Source organism: Micropterus dolomieu, linkage group LG10 (genome assembly GCF_021292245.1).
Source record: "Micropterus dolomieu isolate WLL.071019.BEF.003 ecotype Adirondacks linkage group LG10, ASM2129224v1, whole genome shotgun sequence".
Classification (NCBI taxonomy): Eukaryota; Metazoa; Chordata; class Actinopteri; order Centrarchiformes; family Centrarchidae; genus Micropterus; species Micropterus dolomieu.
This window is the reverse complement of record NC_060159.1, coordinates 6991802-7014921: the sequence shown is the minus strand read 5'-3', so window position 1 is coordinate 7014921 and position 23120 is coordinate 6991802. Positions and strand designations below refer to the sequence as shown.

Here is a 23120-nt window from a genome sequence, read left to right as displayed (position 1 = left end):
GGGGGGGATCCGTGGTGTTTATTCTACTATTCTATTCTACTAAAAATGTTACAAAAAAGCCTTAAATACCCAGCACATTATATACCTGAGGGAGACACACAAACACAGATGATATTCACAGATGCTGAGTGCTTTGAATTCAAAATAGATGCACTCCCTGTCAGCACACAGCCTGTAATGTAAAGTAAAGATATAAATATGCAAAAAAAAACTTCATGGGTGGATGTCAGAGGGGTGGGTGAGTTTAATAGCTGTTTTAGACAGCGGCTTACTCCCAAACACTTCTTCTCATTACTGAAAATAACCACAAAGCCGCCCTTTGGGAGGGAAAGATGCTATGTATATTGAGACGGCCTATTATATGCACTTAAAAAATGCTATACAAAATGGAGTGCAAGTTAAACTTGATCAAACTTGACCTGAAGAGAGAAATCCAAATGGGGGCTTCAACCAACAAAAACAACTTTTATTCCATATTCTCTTAAGTAAGTCATCCGCATGAGGAAGTAAACATGTCTCACTCCGCTGTGCCACAGGGCAGCAGGAAACCCAAAACCTCTTCTTCTTTTTCGAAGCCTCTCTGTCTTTTGAGGCGGAGAGCCTTGCAGAGTCTCTCTTAGTACACACCAGCAGGCCTATTCAGACAGGCCCTAACTATCAGATTCTACTGGTACACTTTGTCAGTTCAACCCAGCTCACTGTACAGTTGAGCTATCTAATTATGTTTACTTCTAATGCCCATTATCTGATAGCTGTGTGCAAACCAGACATGCAGGGTGTTGCTCGTGCACTGACAGCAAGTGCAACTTTACCCCTTGCCCTCAGGCTTTGAAGCCGTATCTTTCACTTTGTTGAGCGCAAACCAGAAGACAAAAAGCTACTCCAATGGGTAAGGTTAAAAACATCCACAAAAGCAACTCATTAATTTGCTGCAATTTTACTGAGTTGATAAATTAAAACATTGTTTTAGTTCATAATGCATTTTTTTTTAATGCTGCAGGCTCAACAAAAGATGTTTAAAGCAGTAATGGATTTTTTGCCCACTTGTATTCAGTGAAACAAGCTATAAAAACAACACTGATATATTATCACCTTGAGTTGAGTTAATATGGCTACCATATCAACTCAACTTTTTACACATGCAGCAGTTTTTGTGTGGGTATTGATTGCACTTTTTTTTGTTAACTCTTACTTCCTTCCCTAGGTATTTACCCCATTGATGCCATATGTGCTATTAGCTCTTACTGGTATTTATTTCTGCCCTTTCTAGTATGTATTATCAGCTGTAGATCTCGTGCTGGATTAAGACACAACGATAAATATAAAGAAATACAAATATTATATTTATTACTAAAATTATTACAATAGGTGTGTACTGACCGCCTCTACCTTGAGTTATTGTTGACAGTTAGCTATCATTAGCATCTTGCTTGTTCCTGTAAACAAATGTGTAGGCTGTGTGACATTAGAGCCTGAAGGGAAAAATAGCTTAAGAAGTGCTAGTAGGCCAATTTGGTTACTTTTGGACACAGTCGGGGTAGCTGTTCCTGTTTCCAGTCTATGCTTAGCTAATTTTCCTTAAAAGGGCATACTGTCTGTATCTAACATTATAGTCAGTATCTACATCAACGTGGCTCTCAAATTAAAGTAATACCCTACAACTGGAAACTAAAAAGATTTTCCAGGTGCAGGGAAGTGGCTGATACAAAACCTGGAAAACCCATCTATAGAGTAAATTTGGAGGCCAGGAACCGGCCAGCCTGGTGGCTTCAGTAATAACAGAGTAAAGTCAGAGATCTCCCGTTGGCTTATGAATAGAGGAAACACCCTGCTGCATTGCAACAATGCCAACTGTACCATGCAGCAGTGGCCAAACCAGCTGTGCTTTGGACCATTACATGCATGATGATGAAAGAAATGCATCAAACCAACATGTGAAAGACCAACAAGAACAATAATACTGTTGTATTACTAAATACTGGGCAATGAGGGAGCAAGGTCATAGCTTGATAGATACGCTTATGGCACACTAGGAGCGAGACTGTGAAAGCGTGACTCATTTTCTGCACACTACTGTACGCCTATAAAAATCCCCCTTTCACACACTTATGCATTCGCTGATTCAGTGTCCACATTGTCCACAAATGGAAAACATGCTCTCATCAATTTTATTTGGTTATGTTAGATAGTCAAACAGGATTAGAAATAAATAACTATATTCAGTGGTGAAGTCACTTCAGGGAATGCTGGGGGAATTTGGAATGAGAAAACTTTTCCCAAAAACGACTTAAGCGTATTAGATGGTTAGTCATGATGCTATTTTGTGTTCAAGCAAAACATAAACTCTATTTAGAGATGGAATCCAATTGATTGATGGGAAATACCTCACTGTATTTAACATTTCTAGCACCTAAAGTATCCTCTTAAATCCTTTGGTGTCATCGTCCTCCTCCTGTCTACTCTGCCTGTTCTCTCTTGCATTCCCAAAGTGAACTGCATCCAGGAAATCTAGCAGGGATTTAAGCTTACATACAATACTGTCAGAGTAGGAAAATTTATTGCTAGCTTGAGGGTATGCTGGATCTTCAAAACTGTCCCACAACTGTAAATTTGACTTTCATTTCAGCAGTGAGATGTTATGAAAAAGGCAGGAATGTGCTCACAGAGGACTGCTAGAGTGGAAATTTTGCTGGGAATTTCCCGCTAGTGGAAATTGGCACATGCGTACACGCTGTACGCATGTAGCCTAGGTAAAGAGCCTGTTGTCTCTGAGTGTGCATAAACAAGCCAGACCGCCCCAGGTGTCTCCTTTTAAGTAGGTGAACAGCAAGTGTGTGCCAGGTGAGACGGTTAAAAAAATGCCTCTTGTTTGTGTGCGAGAGCTTTTGTAGGTCAATTATGAATCATTAGTAGTAGCTTGAAATGTTCCCTGTTCAAGAGGACATGCTGTACTCCACAGTTAACAGCAGACCGCCCAGACATGCATGCCTACTCATTCAGGCCTCTTTTCTAAACTTATTTTAACCTAATTTGGAGTTAGCTTCATGAAAGGGCATTGTTCATTTCAAAATAAAACTGCACATTTAAAGCTGGAAAGCTGCTTTATTTATGAGAAGTAGTTTCAAGAAATGAAAATGAAGCTTGAACAATGTGCAGACCCCGCAGTACTGTTAAAAGTGCATTTTTGCAGAACTGGCAGACTACTGCTAACTTCCAGTAGCACTTTTACAGGGATGCTGCATCTCTCCCTTCTGAAATCCCCCAAACTTTCCCTCCGCCAAATCTCTCCTCCCAACTGCCAAGATAATGGTCTTTTCAGGCCTCCAATGATACACACACACTCTGCTCTGAATCCCCTGCAGCTGGTGTACTGGCTGCCCGGTGAGTAGTTTACACCAGCCATGTGTTCTGCCTGATTGCTTTTCCAGGGTAGAGCAGAGGGCAGTGTTATAAAGACGAGACACGGCTCACAGGATGGAAGAGGAGGCGTGCGGGGAAGCTTTCGGGCCCAGATGTGTGCAGTAGCAGCCGACCAGGCGCACATCTGCAATCGTTTGAACTTACTGGGGGAATTCCTCTTTCACTGCGTGTCTCCATATATTTTGTCCTGCTGAATCTTCAACTCGGGACAATGAGTTGCTTGACAGCCTCCCTCTGTTCCTTCTCTCATATTTCCCTCTGTGTGTCATGAACTTTTTTCCCCACAGACAGACAAACAGGCTGGTCTGGTAGCGACTCCAGAAGGCGTGGGATCCTTTGTGTGGGGGAAATTTAAAGGGAAGATAAAAGAGCCAAGTCTTAAATACATATACAGTACTGTGTATGAGGCACAGACATAACAAGCACTTAGCTATGAGGTTGTATCTGGTATTGTGGGCTTTGAATGCACCTCACCACACATGTCCTCAAGTGCTTTATCAAAGCAGCGACCAGGAGACAGGCTCCTGCTTGCCAAAAAGGCATCCAAAAATGTAAATAGCAATTTCATTTTAACAGCTCTGGTAAGTGGGTTAAATTTAACAAAGGGCTAAAAATATCTATTGTTTTGCTGCGTGGGCTGGCCAGAGCACAACAAAAGCAGGGAGTTTCCTCTCCTCCAGGATGTCGGGAGATTTCCTTGTACTAGTATTTCAAGATTCGGGACAAGATGTTCTGACTGACACTGAGATGCACTTCAATGCGCAACCTCCTCTGGGACACAGCGTTCTTCACATTCAGTCTTTTCTCCAGGAACGGAATCAGTTCTATAACATCAAAAGCATCAAGTAACACGTACAGGCTGGACCTGCATTATCCGTTCCATGAAATCATGTTCTGTAATGTGTGTGTGTGTTTATGCAGGTGATGTCGTATGATATTACCACTCCCTGAAGACTCACACGCTCACTATTTACATGAGCTTTTGCTCCTGATACTCCCTTTTTGCAGGTCATTGATGACTGGACACACCCAGTGTTGTCATATTCAGGAAATAGGATGTGAAGAGAGGTCATATTTAATACAAATACACACATGCTTTATAAACATTTACAATTTTCTTAAGAGGGACAACTGAGACAACGGCTTTCTTTAGAATGCAGATAACAAACTCCACTATAAATATCAAGGATTGTGTTCTCCTTTCAGTATTAGTCTAACTGTCTAACTATAGAAATAAAAAGTCTTCATGTTACAGATGGGTTTTTGTGCTGTGCCTTCTGCATTAGTAGAGCCTCAGTCCAGAGGCTTAAACAGTATATTTAGGGACAGATTACACAGGATCTGTCTGGCTTACTGGCCCATTTATGCTCCTGGTATTAGCATTACGTCTTGTGTCTGCATTGTGTCTAAAGCTGCGCTGATCAATATTTTTACATTAAAAACTGTCCAGATGACTATGTGTAATGTGAAAGGGTTTGCTAATAGTGAAGACAAGACAGAGAATTATGACCCAGCTTTGCAGTGTTTTAAGGTCCTTTAGCTCATTGTTTTGGTTTTTCAGCCTGCAACTTTATTGTCTTGGTTTACTCTCACCGTTCTCATTAGCATTGATTCCAGCAGCAGGCAGCCTACCTACAAAATACCTCTATAAACCAGCTGTACGCTACCTGTCCAGCACCAAACAGCAAAGAGCCAGAAATTAACCTCAGTAGTTGGTAGAAACCAAAAACACAGCTAAAGGAGAGTAATGCTATTAAGCAATCAACTTCTGTGATGTCTAACATGTTATTGTGTAATAAAAGGGGGGAAATAATTAGCTTAGGTCCACGGTGCTTTACATTTGTTCTGGTCTAAGGTTAGTTGCCACCTGCAGTGCAACTCTGGATTGGACTGGACTCCAGGACTCCATGCAACCAGATCTGTCTACCTAATGTCTTTTCTACTTTTTACATTCTAGCATTTACAAAAATTTACTGATTTGCCTGAGGAGGGCCAAATGCAAATTGGTGGCCATTACCATTACATGAGGACAAATTTAAAGCAGATGATAACTCCGGTTTGCCTTTGTGCTCCCTGAAATACTATAGATAATACAATGTCACAAGGTACAGTACATAGAGTCCCTGTTCTGTAATTTTTGTCACCAGCAGCAGACTACCACAAGTTGAGCAATTTGTCACTGACCAGGTTCTTACCGCTTCTTTGTTTCAAACTCCTGTTCACACCCCTCACTGTGTAACAGATCTGAGAACATGGGTGACAGACACATGGGTGCTGCTCTTTACAGAGGAAAGTACCTAAAGTGTACATCTGGACCTCAGTGTCCTTTGCAGGATCACACTCCACCCATGCAGGCACATTATTCTGCAGAGGATGTTTCACTACCGTTCTGCTCTGACCAACAGTTACATAAGCCATTCTGAAAAAGGGAGCAGGCCTCCACCCTGCAAAACAAAACACCCAGTCAAGGGTTCTCAAACTAATGCCAAAATAATCAGACTCCCTGCAACTTGTTCCAAATGGAAATTACATTTAATCTAGGGAGTCAAAGGTGCACAATTTGTGACAGCAAACATTAGTTAGTTTCACATCAATGCACATACCTGGTATATTGCACATATTTGTTGTTTGTTGTTAAGTGTTAATTGTTAGTCTTCTATATTTTATATTTTGTCAGTCTATTCCATATTTATATATTTCTACATGTATTTATGTCAACTGTATGTTTGCCTGCGTGTAGCACCTTATCCTCGTACGTGTGAAAACTACTTGGCAACAAAGAATTTTCTGATTCTGATTATTACCTAATTACATACAGTATAATATACCTACAACTTTTGACAACTCTTTATATTTTTTTTTACTTTTAAATCCATCAACTAAATATTTGAATGGGAGGACATTTGTCTAATGAGTAGAAATATGTTAAGATTAAGGTTTAATGCCCTGGTTCTTGCCCCCCATGTAGGAGGTTGCCCCCCAGCCTCCTACATACCAGACTGAAAGAGACACAAATAGGTCACATAGGTCATTTGTAGTTGTTTTGCATCTCTTTGCAGTTGTTTTACATGTCTGTACTTTTTTTGTACTTTTTTTTATGTTTGCTCCTTGTTTTGTGTCCAGTTTTGCGTTTCATTGTGGTGGTTTTTCATCTGCCTGTGCCACCTCTGGCCATCCCTCTGGGCCCCCAATTTACAGTAAATTATTTTTATTTCTGGATGATTGTGTGGATGGTGGTGATTATCTGTCAGTTACTGATATATGTATTACAAAACAAATCAGGTCAGTTTCGCACTGGGACTTTTCACAAACTGCTAAAACATCAATCGTGACTCGTGTCCAGATGAGGCGAAATTTAGAGATTGTGATCGAGGACACACTGTGTCCACCGGTTGATGTTGACGGGGGCTTGAGTCATAATGTGCTTGACAATCACAGCAAAAACACTGATAAGGATGAGATACTGTCAGGTGCTTCTATTGATCAAGGAACTGAACTGACTCATACTTTCCATTTATCTTGCGGACATGTTTTTCTGCAAGGAAATTTTACAATTTTCTGCAAATAAGTGCACTTCTACTTAAAAAGGACATCATAACTCAATAAAATGAATACACAAAGTCCACATACAGTGTGCATTTCTCATAGACACAACTTAATTTTCATTTGTATTTTTTTTTTTGCAGGAACAGCACCACCAGCTGTGGGCCTGAGCCTGTTTTCAGGTTGATAACTCAGTCAGGTCCACCGGTTTCCTGCTGTCCCACACAGTGTGGACAAATAATGATAAAAAAGGCATAAAGACAAGACAATCAGAGAACAATACAAGTTAGACTACAGGGCTAAACTACATCCGCAAAAAAGTGAACACTTAACTAACAATATACAGCGTTTGACAGAAAACAGCAAAAACAAAACATGTAAACAGAGACAGGTTGCTCAGAGTGTCAAGAGCTGATGTCATTTGAAAGGATCTGTTAATGGCTAAAGTTGGGATTCTGAAGAATTTCTTATAAATCTGTAAATCATGAAAAGAGAGAGTATTTCACCAAGATATAAGATATTTGAAATTCCTAACTACACTGTGGCTCTCATTGGCCAAAACTATGAGGTAAGACATAGACAAAAGTTTTCTAGAGCTTTACAAATTGCACTTGACTTTTCATCCAAAGTAGTTTTTATTCTTTAGTTCTGCAGTATTGGAAGAGAATGGTTGAAAACACATTGGAAAACCTTGCAAAGCCCGAATATAAACTTGAGGCCAGCCAGAGTTGGCCAGTGGCTGATGTTAATTTCAGGCCCTGAAAGCCCCCTTTTTCATCTGCATTCAATTCTTCAGCTTTCTTTTTCTCCACAAACAAAGAGCAGGTCAATGAATGCATGAGCAGCTTGTACAGTATAGGTGGTGTAGGTTCACAGGTCATATTGTCTTTGCCTTGTTGTCATTGTACCAGCCACCTGTACTAGCAAACCTGCATCTGAGATAGAAGGCAGCCAGTGCCAGGGACTTTCCACAACCTAGTGTGTGTGTGTGTGTGTGTGTGTGTGTGTGTACTTTGACAGTCAAGTGCATTCTGCATTTGGATGTGTAAAGGGCACAATGTGCAGACAGACAGAATGAGCATGGTGTGAACTGCAACAAGTGTGAGAAGATATGCAGTGGAGCTTTTGCAGTAATGTAACAGAGATCCTAATCAAACATATAGGGTGTTTTCTATTTGTATAAAAATAAATACATTTGAGTGAGTTTGAGGGAAAGTAAAAGTAGAGTGAGTGTATTTGAAGACCTCGATACTGTGTAGCTTGCAAACTGTGCATGCAATATGATTTTAATGCAACCAAGGATGCTAATGTTTCACTGAGGAGATGTATAAGCATATCAAAAACTCTAAAAATATCACACTATTGTCATGTAGCATGCAAACCTGAAGAAAAGGAACTTGATGCTCCACAGCAAAGCAATCCAAAAAATACCATCTGACATATTCTACTCCACTTGTGTGGATGTGGTAATAAAACAGTGTCTTATCACAAAAATGTCAATGCCTGTCATTCCAGAGTGACAGTTTTGGCCCTAGAGTCTTTTTCTCATTGTAAACAGACTCTCTGTGTTTTTAAGCTGTAGCAAACGAAGGAAGCAAAGGCTAAGAGGGTGAGACAGGAGACCAAACAGTGCTTGGAAATCCCCTTCCCTCAGTAGGCCTGCCTCGTCTTAGACACACAGGGCCCCGTTGAGGCCCACATCAAAGAGGCTGCTGCTGTTCTCATCAACCTCCCTCCTTCTGTCTTTCTATATGTCTCACTGTCCTTCCGTGTCTTTACCCCTCACCTCTGTCTCTGTTTCCATTTATATACATACGTCTCTTGTACCTCTGAGGAGCAGCTGTGCTGATGTTTTAAAAAGTGTCTACATCTCGATGTAATGAGACTGTAGAGGTGTAATATGCCACTAACCTGCCTGTCCCTTATGTAAAGCTGCATGTGTGACCTGACAATAATACAGTTGATGTATCACATGTATCACATATGGCAGTGAGGTGTGGTGTGCATACATTTTTAGGACTTGTGGTTAGACTCATGTCCGACCTCTGAGTAAATCAGAAGTGAAAATGCTTGCTAGACTGGTCTCCCCAGAACACTAAATACTTTCTACCTCCACCCCCACCACTCAAAGCCCACAAAAATGTCAGCTATGTTTGAAGCAGTAGATAACTGGAGGCTGGCGTGTGGACACACAGGTGGGGGATTGGCACACGAAAAGCTGAAGCACAGTTTGGAACGGACCCTTATGATCATATGCGGCCACACAAGCGTGTGTGCATGTGCACGCATTCATGTCTGCACCAGTAAGCACTAAGTCACAAGGATTGGCATTGTGAATTCTCAACTCTGGATTTTCCCTCTTAATCACTGATTGCCTGATGACTACCGTGTGTCTCATGTCTCCCAGAGGGAAGCTGCTCAGATGTTTAGTGCCAGTTTCCTCTCTTTCACACAGACTGTTGGTTATACAGACCAATGATAGACAGTCAAAACTGCTTTTCATCAGAATCTAAATTTAAAGTTGGAATCTGCTTGCCAACAAATATTATATTGCTATTTTATCAGTATAATTTTTAACACAATGTGTTTTCCATTCACACTGCCAATTACAATTTCAATGCAATTTGAAAATTTTTTCCTGAAATCAACTCACTTCAAAATGTGTTTATTTACATACAGTGTTTGAACTCGAATAGTGCTACTGGCCCATGGTAACCCCAGATAGTCTCTCCTGTTAAATGCAGTACTACCCTCTAGTGGAGAGACTAGGGACAGCAGAATGTTGCCTGTTACCTAACTCTGCAGAGTAACTTAATAAAAGAAGAAAACAATCACTCCCTCACTCATCATCAACAAAAACATTATGTGCTAGCTAAAATAAATGTCTAGATAGTCTGATAAAAATATAAATTCCTGCTTGTACAGACTGAACAGTAGCGTATCTGTAAATGCGTAGGTACTATATGGGTACATTTGGGGCACAAGCAGCCCTTCCATTTTTCTACACCTACTAATTACAAAGTTAATCATGCTTCAAACCCTTTCCTCTTTTGTAAATAATTAACCCTGCATACATGTATTGACACAGCCAATTATTTTTGGGCTGACACAGCTGAAATCAACATAAAATGGCTGCTCAGATTTGGGTTAGATTTGGTCCATGATACAGAGCTGGCAGGCAGTAAATGCTTGGGGCATCAGTTTACTTATACAGCCTAGAGAGAGAGGGAGGGAGACCGAGAGAGAAAAACAAAAAAACACTGTAGTGATGGAGTGCAAATTGTAGAACGTGTTAACTGAGCCACACTCAGACCACTCCATGCTTCAAAAGACAAAAATAACTTGATGGGCCTTCTCACCAATACGTCAAACAAAACCATTTATGAAGATGTGTAAATAAATATCTGTAGCCACCAATTAATTTGGCCTAATGGTATGCCTAATTGATCTTCTGTGTTTCTGTATGATCTGTTCCACACACAGATTTAGACACATTTTATACAGAAATCATTAATGTAGCAGTTGACTTTTTTACTTACTTTTTACTGCTTTTTTGCTTTTGTTTTTTTTTTTTTCTTTTCAGATGAACAACCTTAGCTCAAGAAATGGTCAGTTTACCTTACCTATTGATAAATACTTTAACAATAACCAAAGTATTCAATCCAACCAAATGCCATCAGTGTTAACTGAGACATTCATTTTATGAGATTTTGTGAACAACTCTTGAAGAATCCACAATTTATGCTATCAGAAAGAAAAACCCCGCTGGAGGTTTTAAGTGTGTTCTTGACTGACTAAAAACCATTTAAATATTTAATAAAGATAAAAACAGCCAGGATCTTTTTGAAGGATCCAACAAGTCTTTTTTTAATTCTAACACATTTGTAAGACCACTGACTCACGTCTCAATTGATACTGAGCAACTACTAGCAAAAAATGTATCTGTGATATGTCAGACAGGAAACAAAATCTGCCATGATTTTGTGGTTTTGAATGATGTATACCAGCGTGACAAATGATCTGCAGAGTTTCATGCCTCTGCGTACTCGGATGTGCAGGCTGTCAGTGTGCGGTACTGCCTGTCTCTCTGGATGGTGTGTGAGGCTGCCGTGTGTGTGTGGCCTGTCTGTGGCATGGATCACTATGTGACTATTAGAGATGAGCTGTCTCATCATGGCACCGCCATAATGATGGGGTACAACATGTTAGCGGCATCATCCACCAACACCAGCTATTTTGCTTTCATCATTTGTTTGCGAGTTTGCATAATTTGAAAGATACAAAGTGTCCAAATATATAATTACCCAGACTGTATAAATGACCAGCAGGCCAGACACTGCATGCTTTCTTAATTATGCTAAAAGGGAAACTTAGCATTCCTGTCACCGTTCTGAGGAATGATTGTCAACATTTTCAGTATAACTAAATTTTCATTAACTACTAAAATACTGGCGAATTGTTTTTTTAAATATTACAAAAAACCCTTTGTGGTAGAGTGTGAGTGAGTTTTAGTCTTGTAGAAAACGAGAAAACAATAATTTGGGACAACAAACTAAATTACTTGCCAAATTCTGGTAATCAGGAACAAACACAAAACCGGACAGTTTCTTTGCTGTGAGCAATAACGTCCTAGAGTCTATGTTGGTTGCCTTTGTAATGGTTCCTGTCTTAAAAATAGTATGCATTTACTCATCTGAAAACAGCAGAAACTTGTTTTTACATAAAAAAAAACAAGATACTGTTAATTAATGAGGTGGGCGGAGGTGGAATTGAGTCAGGCTAGCTTTGTATTGACTATCCTGATTAGAGCTTGGAACTCGCAGCAAGTAGGCGAATGAGCATATTTCCCAAGATGTGACACTATTCATTTAAAACTGAAAAGAATTCTGCAATGCAACGACATCATTTAAATCTGTTTTCAACACAAACAACTTTTTACAGTACTGATTTTTCTAGAGTCTCGTGCAGCAATCTGCCAAATTTCTTTTTCTTTTCCCATTTGATATTTATTTTACCAGGCAAGTCAATTAAGAACAGATTCTTGAGAGCACTTGACAGATTTATAATTTTGTTGAAAGAAATGACTTATAATCAGATTTTTGCAGTATACAAACCTTTTACACAACCAACGTCACAATACAATGCAAGCATTGTAGGGAGATGTGTTCTATGAAAGAAAAAAACTATTCATCATTGCCAGTGTCTCTGATTCTGATAAGCAATCCACTATCAAACCTACCAGCTACTTCTTTGTATGTTGTGTGGCATGCTTGACTGTTGTGTATGTAGTTCTGGACCACAGTAACCCACTCTGACCTGAGAATGGACACATTGTGCCGCGAGTGGACAGGGTCTCTGACCTCAGAGCAGCCTGCGTCCAGAACAACACTGGCTCTTTGTTACCAGTGACAAAGACGATCCCTGACATCACTCACACTGCAGCACCACTAAGAGTCATCCCACGAGCAGACAAGACGGCAGAACTGCCAACATTGATTCAAGGAAATAATCAAGATTTGCCATCTGGAACAGTTCAACGTGTTAGGTTTAGGGCTAACCTATTTCGAAAAGTTGATAAAACTGACCATAAAACAATATTTTGACAAAGGGACAAAGAGACATGTATAAAAGTCAGACAATAACTCTGATTTTATTAACAGTTCATTAGTGTTTACTTACTAAATCAATAGAAAAAATTGTTAAATTAATTGCTTCATCTGTTCAGTAAAATAAACACATAATATCAACAGTTAAAAATGTAGGTTTGCATATCTTTGTACAGATAGTGTACCAATGCTCCCTGCCATTATCAAAGGTATGTACCCCATATCTACTATGCTGTAGTAGATAAGGCAGATAATACGAGCAACATAGAACACAGAAACCCGTTTCTAGTGTTTTTTTAAAACAAAATGTCAGTCAGTCTTGTGGTCAAAGGATGATTTGATAACCAAGGCTAAATCTGCTAAGTGCTTCCACACAGACTGTGAAGTGCAATACAAGCTTAATACGCATTAATACAAAAGCACAGGAGGCAAATAAACAGGTGAGGGGGTGTTAAAATGGCCAGCTCGTTGGTGCAGCCAGGTGTATCAAGAATGCACCTGTTTGGCCAGATCTGGACAAAACCGCTGTTGTATATGCATCAATTATTTGAAAAACTCGCTCAATTAAAAGCAATTTTACGTCTTCAAACACTTTAGATCAGACAGTTTATTCGTCCCAGATCTGTCACTGGCATGGCTGTATTGGTGATTTAGGCACAGTGTCCGGTCCATCAGAGGCACGGGAGAGCATTTAACCTCCGCTCCACAGCAAACTTTCAAATTTGGGAGGCTGCAGTAGCAACTGATAAAATGAGAAGCTAACAATATGAGAAAAACTATGGTTTAGCAGAAAAATTGGCACATAATGTTCCATGTTATGTTCTGACTCACACTGCATGCTTTGTCATAACTCACTTCTAATGTGACATATTTTAGTGTCTCCAAAGATCCAATTCTGTTGCTCCATTATCCAGCTGTGACTTTTATCAGTTGCTACACTGTTGCAAAGGGACACTTAGTAGCCAGAGGAGCAGCTCCTCCGCTACTATCCTTGCCAAACAACCACAATACAGCAGCACTGCCCATCTAAAGCTGTGTCATACACAAACCAAACGGTGCTTGGTGAAACAAGACAATGTTCCTTCTGGAAACAATCAAACAGACATTTAAAGCACAGGTGTCCACTTCAATGGATGGTTAGGTTGCAGTGACAATAGCAGGGACTCTGATGGTGCTCGAGGGTGCCTGGCTTTCATTCTCAATCTGATAGGACACGTCAGGCTGAGCCGTGGCCACCTCTGGATGGTCTGCCATGGTGATCGGTTCGTCCACATCTTCCTGAGACCGTAGCTGGTCAAAGGATCGTTCTGCTTCTTCTGACAGGCAGTTTTCCTCTTTCTCTTCCTCCCTCTGTCACACATACACCGGAGGGAATTACATAAGCTGAGGGAACCAAATACACAATCACAATAACTACACAACCTCAGTGAAACATACCTCTTTCTTCATCCTGTAGTATTCATCTATAGCGTACTGATATTTGGCGGATGTTATCCCGAACAGGGAGGCCATCCTCTCCCCAAGGTAGTCACAGGCTGGAAAAGAATAAGGAGCAATTCAATCCTGAGATAATAAAATACAAGTCTGCATTAATTCTCCCCAACAAATGAGTCTGAGCGTTGATGTTAAACTACAAAACGTGTGTAAAAATGTTCATAAACTAGGGGTCTGTATCACAAAGCAAATTCAACTTAGGTCTGGCTGTTTCTGAGCTAACTGGCATCCCCTGAGGCTAACAGTGGTGATCCTGGATAACACGCACCACGGCGCTGGTTATGAACTGGCTCAGTTAACTCTGAGTGGATCTCTCATTTACAAGCCAATCACATGCAACGTCATCCGAGCCATGAGCGGAGAACTTCATATCAAACGGGATGAAACGGTGATGATACTCGTGGGGAAAGGAGATCACCGCTGCAGCACAGTGTGACGAAAGTAGTGATATAAAATATATTATCACAATGCAAAATAGTGAGTAGAAGCATACGGAACTAAATCAAACCATTAAAAATTAGGTTAGGGCTATAACAAATTGCGGGACCTCTTATATAGGGGTGGCGATGGTGCAGTGGATCAGTGAGCAACCCAGGTTCGATACCCACTGTGACACATCCACCGTTGTGTCCCTGAGCAAGACACTTAACCCCTAGTTGCCCCAGAGGTGTGCGACTTCTGACTTATATAAATCAAAAGCAAACATAGGCTAGGGTCGGCACAGGAGAATGGAAAATAAAGTGAGAACACATTTATTTTACATAGCGACATTTTGTTTTGTTTTATTTAATCTCACGATGAGTAAACTAACATGAATATGTGACACACTTAAAAATCAAGTAATGGTCTTTCATCAGAGAGGAAAATACTGAGGTAAATAGCCTTGACTAAAATGTTGCATTTATAACATGCTGAGCTGTTTATCAGTGTACACAAAAGTGTGTGCAATTGGCAGCCTTTTTATTTTGTTTGTGGACTAGCTGAAAATACCCCTTGACTCTGAGTCATGGGTATTGTTCATCATTATTGTTATTTGTCTGTGTTTCTGTCATTGCATTTCCCTGTGTATGCCTGTCTGCACTAATGTGTGCAATTAATATGCAGCTATAAACCCCATTCTTAAGACTGTTAGTGTGTTAAACTACAATCTCTGTTTGTTAGAAGCCCTGTTTTAAAACCAGTGTAGACACATGATTATGTAAAAAAAAATTATATCTTGCGGTAAAATGATTCTCCTGGTTCATAAAATGCCTTTACAGCTCTATTGTAAACTCAATCATTTTGTCCATGTTGGGATCCTGTAGGAATGGCGACTCGATACACTGAGCTGATTGGTCAGTATTGCTGTTGACGAGTTTAGATCTGATCCTCTGTGCAGCATAACCATTATACCAGAAAACTCAAAGGCAGATCATCTTGCTTCATGATGCAGGCCCCAAGGGCCCTCAGGTTGTAGATGATGATGAACAAACCTGAGATGGTGGACGTGGCAGCTCTCCACATGTGAAACCAGAAGTATGGACCCCAGGTCAACTTTGACTGAAACACACAAAGGCACAGTCAAGAGGACATTTTTGTGTAATGGACAGGCTCCTTATTTGAATATTTTGCAGAAAACACACAGTCCTTGTCTCTCTCACACGAACTGCCTTCCCCCCATCATTTCCCTTGTCCTCGTTTAGCTTCTTCTACCCACACGCACAAATTCCCCCGTCCCTTCACCGTTCCTCACCCTCACCGCATCGACTGGGGAGGACAGCAGGTCTTTCCTCTCTGGCTCCTTTTCCTCTCCCTCCTCCTCGTCGGTGCTGTACTCCTCCATGGTCTCCCCGCTGGAGAAATGGATAATCCTGCGAGGAACCTTCTCCCTCTGCTGCTGTTCCTCTCTCTTGTCCAGCTCCCCCAGCTCCACACTCTCAAAGTCTTTACAGGGGTGAGGGCTCTGACTCTGGGAAGACACCACAAAAAAAAAAAAGGTAGACAGCGTGCCTTATTATGGGGCTGTGAAATTTATAAATGAGTCAGTTAGTCAATGCATCATCAAGGTGGGATAAAACGGTTTTTCAAGGCTTGGCATGACAGTGTTCCCAATCCTAGTGTAATATCATTACTAACCGCACAGACATTATTAGCCACGGTGTGTAAACAAAACGCTAACGAGAAAATGTGGTGACTGTTAAAGAGAAAGCTGTTTACCGACCTGCTCCACATCCATGGTCTGTCCTATCGACACATTAACGTTAGTGAGATACAGTGATATATCGGCCATTGTCGCCGTCTTCTTTGTACCTCTGGATGCTGCGTCTACAACGACGCCTCTCCTCCGCACCGCCAGATCCGGAAGTGCCGTGTATCCCCCCCCCGTACGTAACGTACTCGTTTTGTTGTAGGCTATTTCAAACCATAATTTTTAATGAGTACGTTTCACATACACAAAACGAGTCTTTTTGTTGTTTCAAAAATATCCCAAATATATTGCTAATGTTGTTAATTATGGGTTTATATTTGGAGTATAAACCATAAGAAAAGTCCACCTTGTTATGGACATATTACATTACTGGGAAATACATTTTTATTGCATTATTAAGATGCAAATTATATTTTCTGAAAGGTATGATGTCCTTTAAACAGGGTAATTTGTTTTCTTTCAAATTAAAACAATGCTCAAAATAATTTTAAATGTTTTTAAAGAAACTCATACAATTTGCACATGTATTTTTTGTTATCTGGAGAAAACTGTGATATTGTGATATTTGCATGCAGTTTTTTATTTAGCCTATCTCCAATTTAGCTATTACAGTTTTTCTCACTGGCTTTGATACATTTCTCGAATCATCCCTAACATTTGCAAAACATTAAGTGCATTTCTTGAAACAGATCGAACAAACAGCACAACACAGTGGATTACCTGCAAAAGCCCATAACTTTCTCAAAATCCTTCTATCTCTAGTCTAGCTCTCAAAAGCAAATCTTTATGTCATTGAACATGTCATTGCATCGGAAGTCCTTGTGTCGTTGTTTACGAACAAGATAGTCAAAATGTTTAGTCATGTTATCGATATAACAGTGTATTCTGTAAGTTTTTTCTGATGTAAACTATGGCTAATGTTTTGATGACAATGATTGAAAATGCACAGAGTTACACTTTTTCAATTAGTCAGATCAATTTCAACAGTATAAAGTTATACATTGCAAGAGATTGGACAGGATTCAGTTACATTTTTACTGTTCGTACTATAATTTGTTGACAGACCATATCATTGTGATACAGAAAAGAAAAAGAAAGGACTGGCTGGATAGCACGACGGTAGAAATTATAAAATTAGAAATGTAAGCATGTGAAACAGTCCTTAGGCTGATGTTCCTGCCTGTCAGGTCACAGATTCTCATCCACATCACAACATATATCTTCATCAATTACAATAAGGACACATTTACAAAAAAAAATTCTAATAGACGTCTATAGAAAATATGATTGACAGATATAGACTATCTCTCTCTCTCTCTCTCTTTGTATTTATATATATAGACAAACACATATACATCTACTGGCGTATTTTATACATTGCACTATTGATGGCTCACTGTGTATTGTTACTGTTCACTGTGTATGGTATTGTGTGTATCAGGTGAATGGTCTGAGGACTGTGCTACTGTAGTATGTTGTGATTTGTTGTTGTCTATTCTTATTTTGTTTATGCACCATGGTCTGTGCGAAACAACATTTTGTTCAGCCAAATACTTGAATGTGGAGAGTGACAATAAAGTTAGACTTTATTTAACTTTAATTTTGACAACGTGTTCAGCCATTTTGCATGTAGTGACTTATGCAATGAACTTGTGCCTAGATGTTTTGGTGGGTAAGACTATTCAACAGAGACTGGTATAATACGTTGTGATCAGCATGACATAACCAATTGATAATGTAGGAAACAGCAGACAACTGGACATAATCATTTGCATCAGTGTGTCAAAGAATTTGCAATTTGTTAATAAGAATGAGAAATTGTTCTTATGATGTGAGCAAGTGATGAGATGATGTAGAGGTTGAACAAGCAGTTTCAAGAATTTTAATTCTGATCTGAGAAATGCACCAAAGCAACGGAGAAAAACTATCAACACAATGGATAATATATGGTATGATTGAATTATTATTTTAATTATTATTATTAATAATTATTTATTTTTAAGATGACAGGGTGGACCAGCACATGGCAGGGTGGACACACAAAGCAGAACACACAAAGCATGACATAATATGAAAATTAAACAGGGACAATGACAGGGTGGACATTTTGGGACAGGATAGGGTGGACATTTTAAGCTTCAGTTACAATTTTAACATACAACAAATTGTGACCTAACTTAGCTAGTGTGGTTGTAGAAGATAATTTGGTTTAGTTAAACAAACATACTTTGAACATCTTGTATTCTAATCACTTCTGGCAGGGTGGACATGTTAAGCTTTGGCAAAACAAGTAAGCAAACTCATACAAAGTATATTTGTCAACTGAAAAGTCAGAAAATCTCCCAGCTCAGCCACTGACTTTACCACAACTGAAGAAAGAGACAAAAAAACCGTGACGGAATACCCAATATGACAGGGTGGACAACCTTTTAAGGGACACTGGAAAAACTCTTATAAAATATGTAATTTATTACCAAATCATCAATGCAGTCAAGTTAAGTAATCTCTTATAAAACAAAATGTTACTATGAAAACAAAATTTAAATATATTATGATTTGACTATATATTACTCTTATTGAAAGTCAGTAAGCTATGCATGGGAGAGCAAAATACTACACATCCTCATTTACAAAACTAAACAAAATCTAGGAAATGTATCCGAAGAGACAGGTAAAGCTTTTTTATGAACATATAACATAGCCCAATATAAAAAAAACTTCCAAAGTAATTTTTGTGTTAAATTAACATGGATAATTAATGATTTATGCACAGGACACCAAAACACACTCAGTGATACAGTGATATTGACCCTTATAAATGTGTGAAGCTTACCTACTTTAGGCTACTGTATCAAGAGTTATTTGGTAAGTCCTCATTAAATCCTGTCGTTTGAGGAGGGATTGTTTAGCACGCAAGTTTGTCTGTCCAGTAACACCCCTTACATTATTGCTAAATAATAGACTGATAATGACCTATATTTTGACAGGTTTAACAATGGAAACTTACTACTAATGGTTACTTTAATTTTGTTTTTTACATTTCTATGATAATTATTGGAAGACTTGTTTTAATTCTTCTTTTACTTTATTTTATTGCTTTTAGTACAATATTAGTATTTTTATGCATTAAAATGTTTTATACATTTTAATACATATTATATTAGGAAGACAAAAGCATAAAATATAGTAGAAAACCCAAAATTTAGATTACTGAACCGGATTAGGTTTAAATGAAGGTAAATCTATGTGTCATCTATGGATGTACTGTACAGGTACAAAAGTCAAGGGGCCCCAAATGTCTTGTTTCTGTTTACAGTTTTTCTCACTTTGATACATTGCACGAATCATCCTTAACATTTGCAAACCAGTGAGTGCATTTCTCGAAACAGATCGTACAAACAGCACTACACAGTGGATCACCCGCAAAAGCTCTTAACTTGCTTAATATGCTTAAAAGTAAATGTTTTTGTCAGTGAACATGTCAGTGCCATCAAGTCCTTGTGTCACTGTTTACAAACAAGACAGTCAAAATACTTAGCCACGTTGGTAATATAACAGCATACTCTGTGTTTTCAGATGTAAACTATACTAAGGTTTGGATGACAATGATGGAAAATGCACAAGGCTGCACTTTTTCCGTATGGCAAAGGCCTATATCAATTTCAACAGTACAAAGATGAATTGCAAGAGATTAGACAGGATTCACAGATTTGTTTTTACTGTTTGTTGACAGAGCATGTCATTGTGATACAGAAAAGAAAAAGACAAGACTGCATAGCACAAGTGAAAACAAATTACAAAATTAGAAATGTGAACATGGGAAACTTTCCTTAGGCTGACATTCCTGTCTGTAAAGTGACATTAACATTTCTTGTGGGAAAGTCACGTCGCTCAGTCAAGATTAGGGCTGTTCACTATTACATTTTTAAAATCTTGATCCGGTAATATTGAGTATTTGCTTATAGTGAGTCTGATATTCATTTAATGTGTCTCTGATAGTTAAGTGGCCTTTTATGCTCTCACAATTGCTTTCAGCTTTACACTGGTGAAACATAACCAGGTACTTTTACTTATGTAACGGAAAACTACCTCAAAACAGTACTCGTACTTGAATGTTTTCATCTTATGCAACTTTATACTTCTACTCCACTACATTTGAGGGGTAAGTATTGTACTTTTACTTCATTACATTTATCAGACACCTATACTTGCTATAGTTATTTTGCAGAATATTTTTTTAATGTTAAAACTTGTCATCAACATTCATTTTTTATGTTCCTATTAAATGTTTTTTATTTTTGCAAAATAATATGTTTAAAGAAATTTATAAAATTGACTTTTAGACTATATGATTCCAGTGTGTCTGCATGTTTGTAGAATGTTAAATAAATTTGTTTGTTTTAAACATTCTTAATGCAGAACAAGATTTTTAGGACTCAATTATTGACTACATGAGACAGAAGTGTTTGCAGATTTAACAGCCCACCACTGTGTATTCGTTCAAATCAGCTCCACTTCGGCCAACTACAGTAAAAATGCAGCTCACCCATCAATTCTACAATCTATATAACACTATTAAAGGGGCCGCTTGGCATAACAAGTACTTTTACTTTTGTTACTTTAGGTGCATTTTACAGAATATCTGTACCTTGACTTCAGTAAGATTTTGACTTGTAAGGGAGTACTTTTACATATATTACTACTTTACAGAGGTAAAGAACCTGAATGTTTCATCAAGTCAAGTAGAAAGCTTATGAAAACTGAATTTACTTTTCAACACCGCTAGATGTCAGTAGAGGTCCATCTAACATAGAAATGAACTCCTCTGAGGCAGCTGCGTGTCCCTGAGTGGGCAGTGAATTCTTTGGGTCTGAATCCTGAGTTATGCAGATTGCCAGCAGAAACCATTAGATCTGTTCATTCTATTAACAATTATCACTCTTCAGTTAGCTGCTCTCACCCAGGAGAGCAGAAAAGTAAGTAAGGAGTAATTTACTGGAGGCTACAAACTGCTCAATCTCAGACCTATGATGTCATCATGTTAAAGCTGGAGTCTCCCCATGAAAAATGCATGTCAGCCTCATTCTGTGGCTTTACACAAATGTTAGCTTGAGGTGCATCAGGAAATCAGTTTAATTTTTAAACAGTTTAGTTAGTTAAGAGCCAAAATATGCTTAATTTCCAAAATATCCCTGGATCTTCTCATGCTTAAATTAAATTTGGGCACTCCAAGCATTAGCAGCTTCACTGCTTCTCATCTAGCTTGTTTGGATTGGTCCAAGTCAGTGTATTATTGGCTCAGTCCTTTTTCCCATTAACAACTGACAACGGCATTTAAGGAGGCTATTTGTAATCAGTCACACGATTGCTCAAGTCAGCTGTTTATTGGACAAAACATTATTAATCTTGAGCTGTCACAAATTATGGATTTCTCAAAAGGGTAAAATCACAAACACTGGGATGCATCTGTGGTGTCTTAGGAAAAGGTTACTGCTATCATATGATGTTGCAAGTCATTGAACTTTGAGAACCTGCAGGTCCAAAGATCCACTTTTGTATTAATAGATGGATTTTGTATTATGACCATTATTATTTTTTTTTTTTCTGAAGTCAAGGACATGCAAATAGTTAATATTTGCCAGTCATTTTTAATTTCACTGTGACTTTAAAAAATACAAATTGATGGTCTGGGAGGTGTAGGAAAATTACAGCAGCCGAAAAGTATCAGTAAATCAAGTTTATTATGGGTTTTGTAAGAGACGGTGCATTTTTTGATTGGATTCTCACCTTAAATTGCCCTCTCCAGGATTCTGTTGAAAGTGGCATGAAATCACTTGTGTCAGGCTGGCTGCGGAGCTGTTGTCTCATGCAGATCTAATTTGATGGGAGCATTCTGCACTCCTGACCGAAGCTGAAACCGAGAGGGTAAACAGTCCAGGGTTTGATTCAACTGCACCAAATAAGGTGTAAAAAGCAGAGCGAGTGGTAACAGATTTCTGGATGTGTTGACCTTCTCTGGCTTTGGGAAAAAGCCATTCGTGTTTCAACAAAGGCCTACTGATTTGACTGCGCGTACTGAATAAGAGCATATTCATGTAATCCATTCAAATGATGGAGGTGTGTGTAGATATTAGGATTGCACAGAGCTATTATTCCTAAACCTTGAGCAAAGTTTATTCAGGTGTCCCGCGCAAGCTCTGCAAATTGTGGAAATAGTGTGTGTGCAGGAGATAGAGTTATGTGCACTAGGCTATACGTGTCTGTGTTTTGTGCTGACATACGTATGTAGGTTTGTACAATATGTGTGTTGTCTCTGCTTCATGCTAAGCGGAGCAATCGCCCAGCTTTTAATGATATTATGCATATTTTGGACATTCCCTTCCACAGATATCCTTTTTACACATCGGGATATGAGCTCTGCTGTCAACATGAATCATCCCTCTCACTGGCCCATTGCCTCCAGATAGTTATAGGTCTATATGGCCTCGCACATGTTTTTCTGTAGACTGTAGGCGTGCTGTTAACAGTTCTGCAAAACACGGGAATAGACATGGGCTTTTAGAGGTGGTGAATCAAGAAAAGGAGCTGAAATAAAATATACATGTTTACCACTCAATGGTCATAAAGGCACCACAGAAGACACACATCCATCTTCTTGGGGGGAAAAAAGAAAACCTTTCTGCTTTGATCCTCCATTCCCTTCACTAATGAAAGTCGGACACAGAGTGAATCACTGACTTGTATTAACTCCGCACACTGTTCACTTTCACAAATGCACCAACGTGCCCAGCAGTTATTGTGCTCTCTCTGTGCTCAAGGTTAGTCACACTGAATGTCTGAATTAGTGAATGATGATGTCATACAGTTGA

The 23120-nt window shown here is 39.0% G+C and overlaps 1 protein-coding gene across 2 annotated transcripts; it reads right to left on the bottom strand.

Annotated features, from left to right (window-relative positions):
- Positions 1-12588: 12588 nt before the first annotated feature.
- LOC123977688 (protein FAM177A1-like) lies at positions 12589-16543 on the bottom strand. Of its 2 annotated transcripts, none has more exons than XM_046060578.1 (5): positions 16264-16543; positions 15802-16011; positions 15536-15602; positions 14007-14104; positions 12589-13919 (listed from the first exon to the last, which is right to left on the bottom strand). In XM_046060578.1, the coding sequence occupies exons 1-5, from the start codon at positions 16330-16332 to the stop codon at positions 13707-13709; spliced, it is 657 nt and encodes a 218-aa protein (XP_045916534.1). In that variant the 5' UTR covers positions 16333-16543; the 3' UTR covers positions 12589-13706. The 2 variants fall into 2 exon arrangements, with proteins under 2 accessions (XP_045916534.1, XP_045916532.1); XM_046060576.1 differs by having other exon boundaries at positions 15796-16011; positions 16264-16540.
- Between the last annotated feature and the right edge of the window lie 6577 nt (positions 16544-23120).

Coding starts and splice junctions, on each gene's coding strand:
- LOC123977688 (XM_046060576.1), bottom strand. CDS start 16,332: ATGGCCGATATATCACTGTATCTCACTAACGTTAATGTGTCGATAGGA. Junction 15,603..15,795: donor CCCCAGTCGATGCGGTGAGG/GTGAGGAACGGT, acceptor TGTGTGTTTCAG/TCAAAGTTGACCTGGGGTCC. Junction 14,105..15,535: donor TGCCACGTCCACCATCTCAG/GTTTGTTCATCA, acceptor ATTCTTTTCCAG/CCTGTGACTACCTTGGGGAG.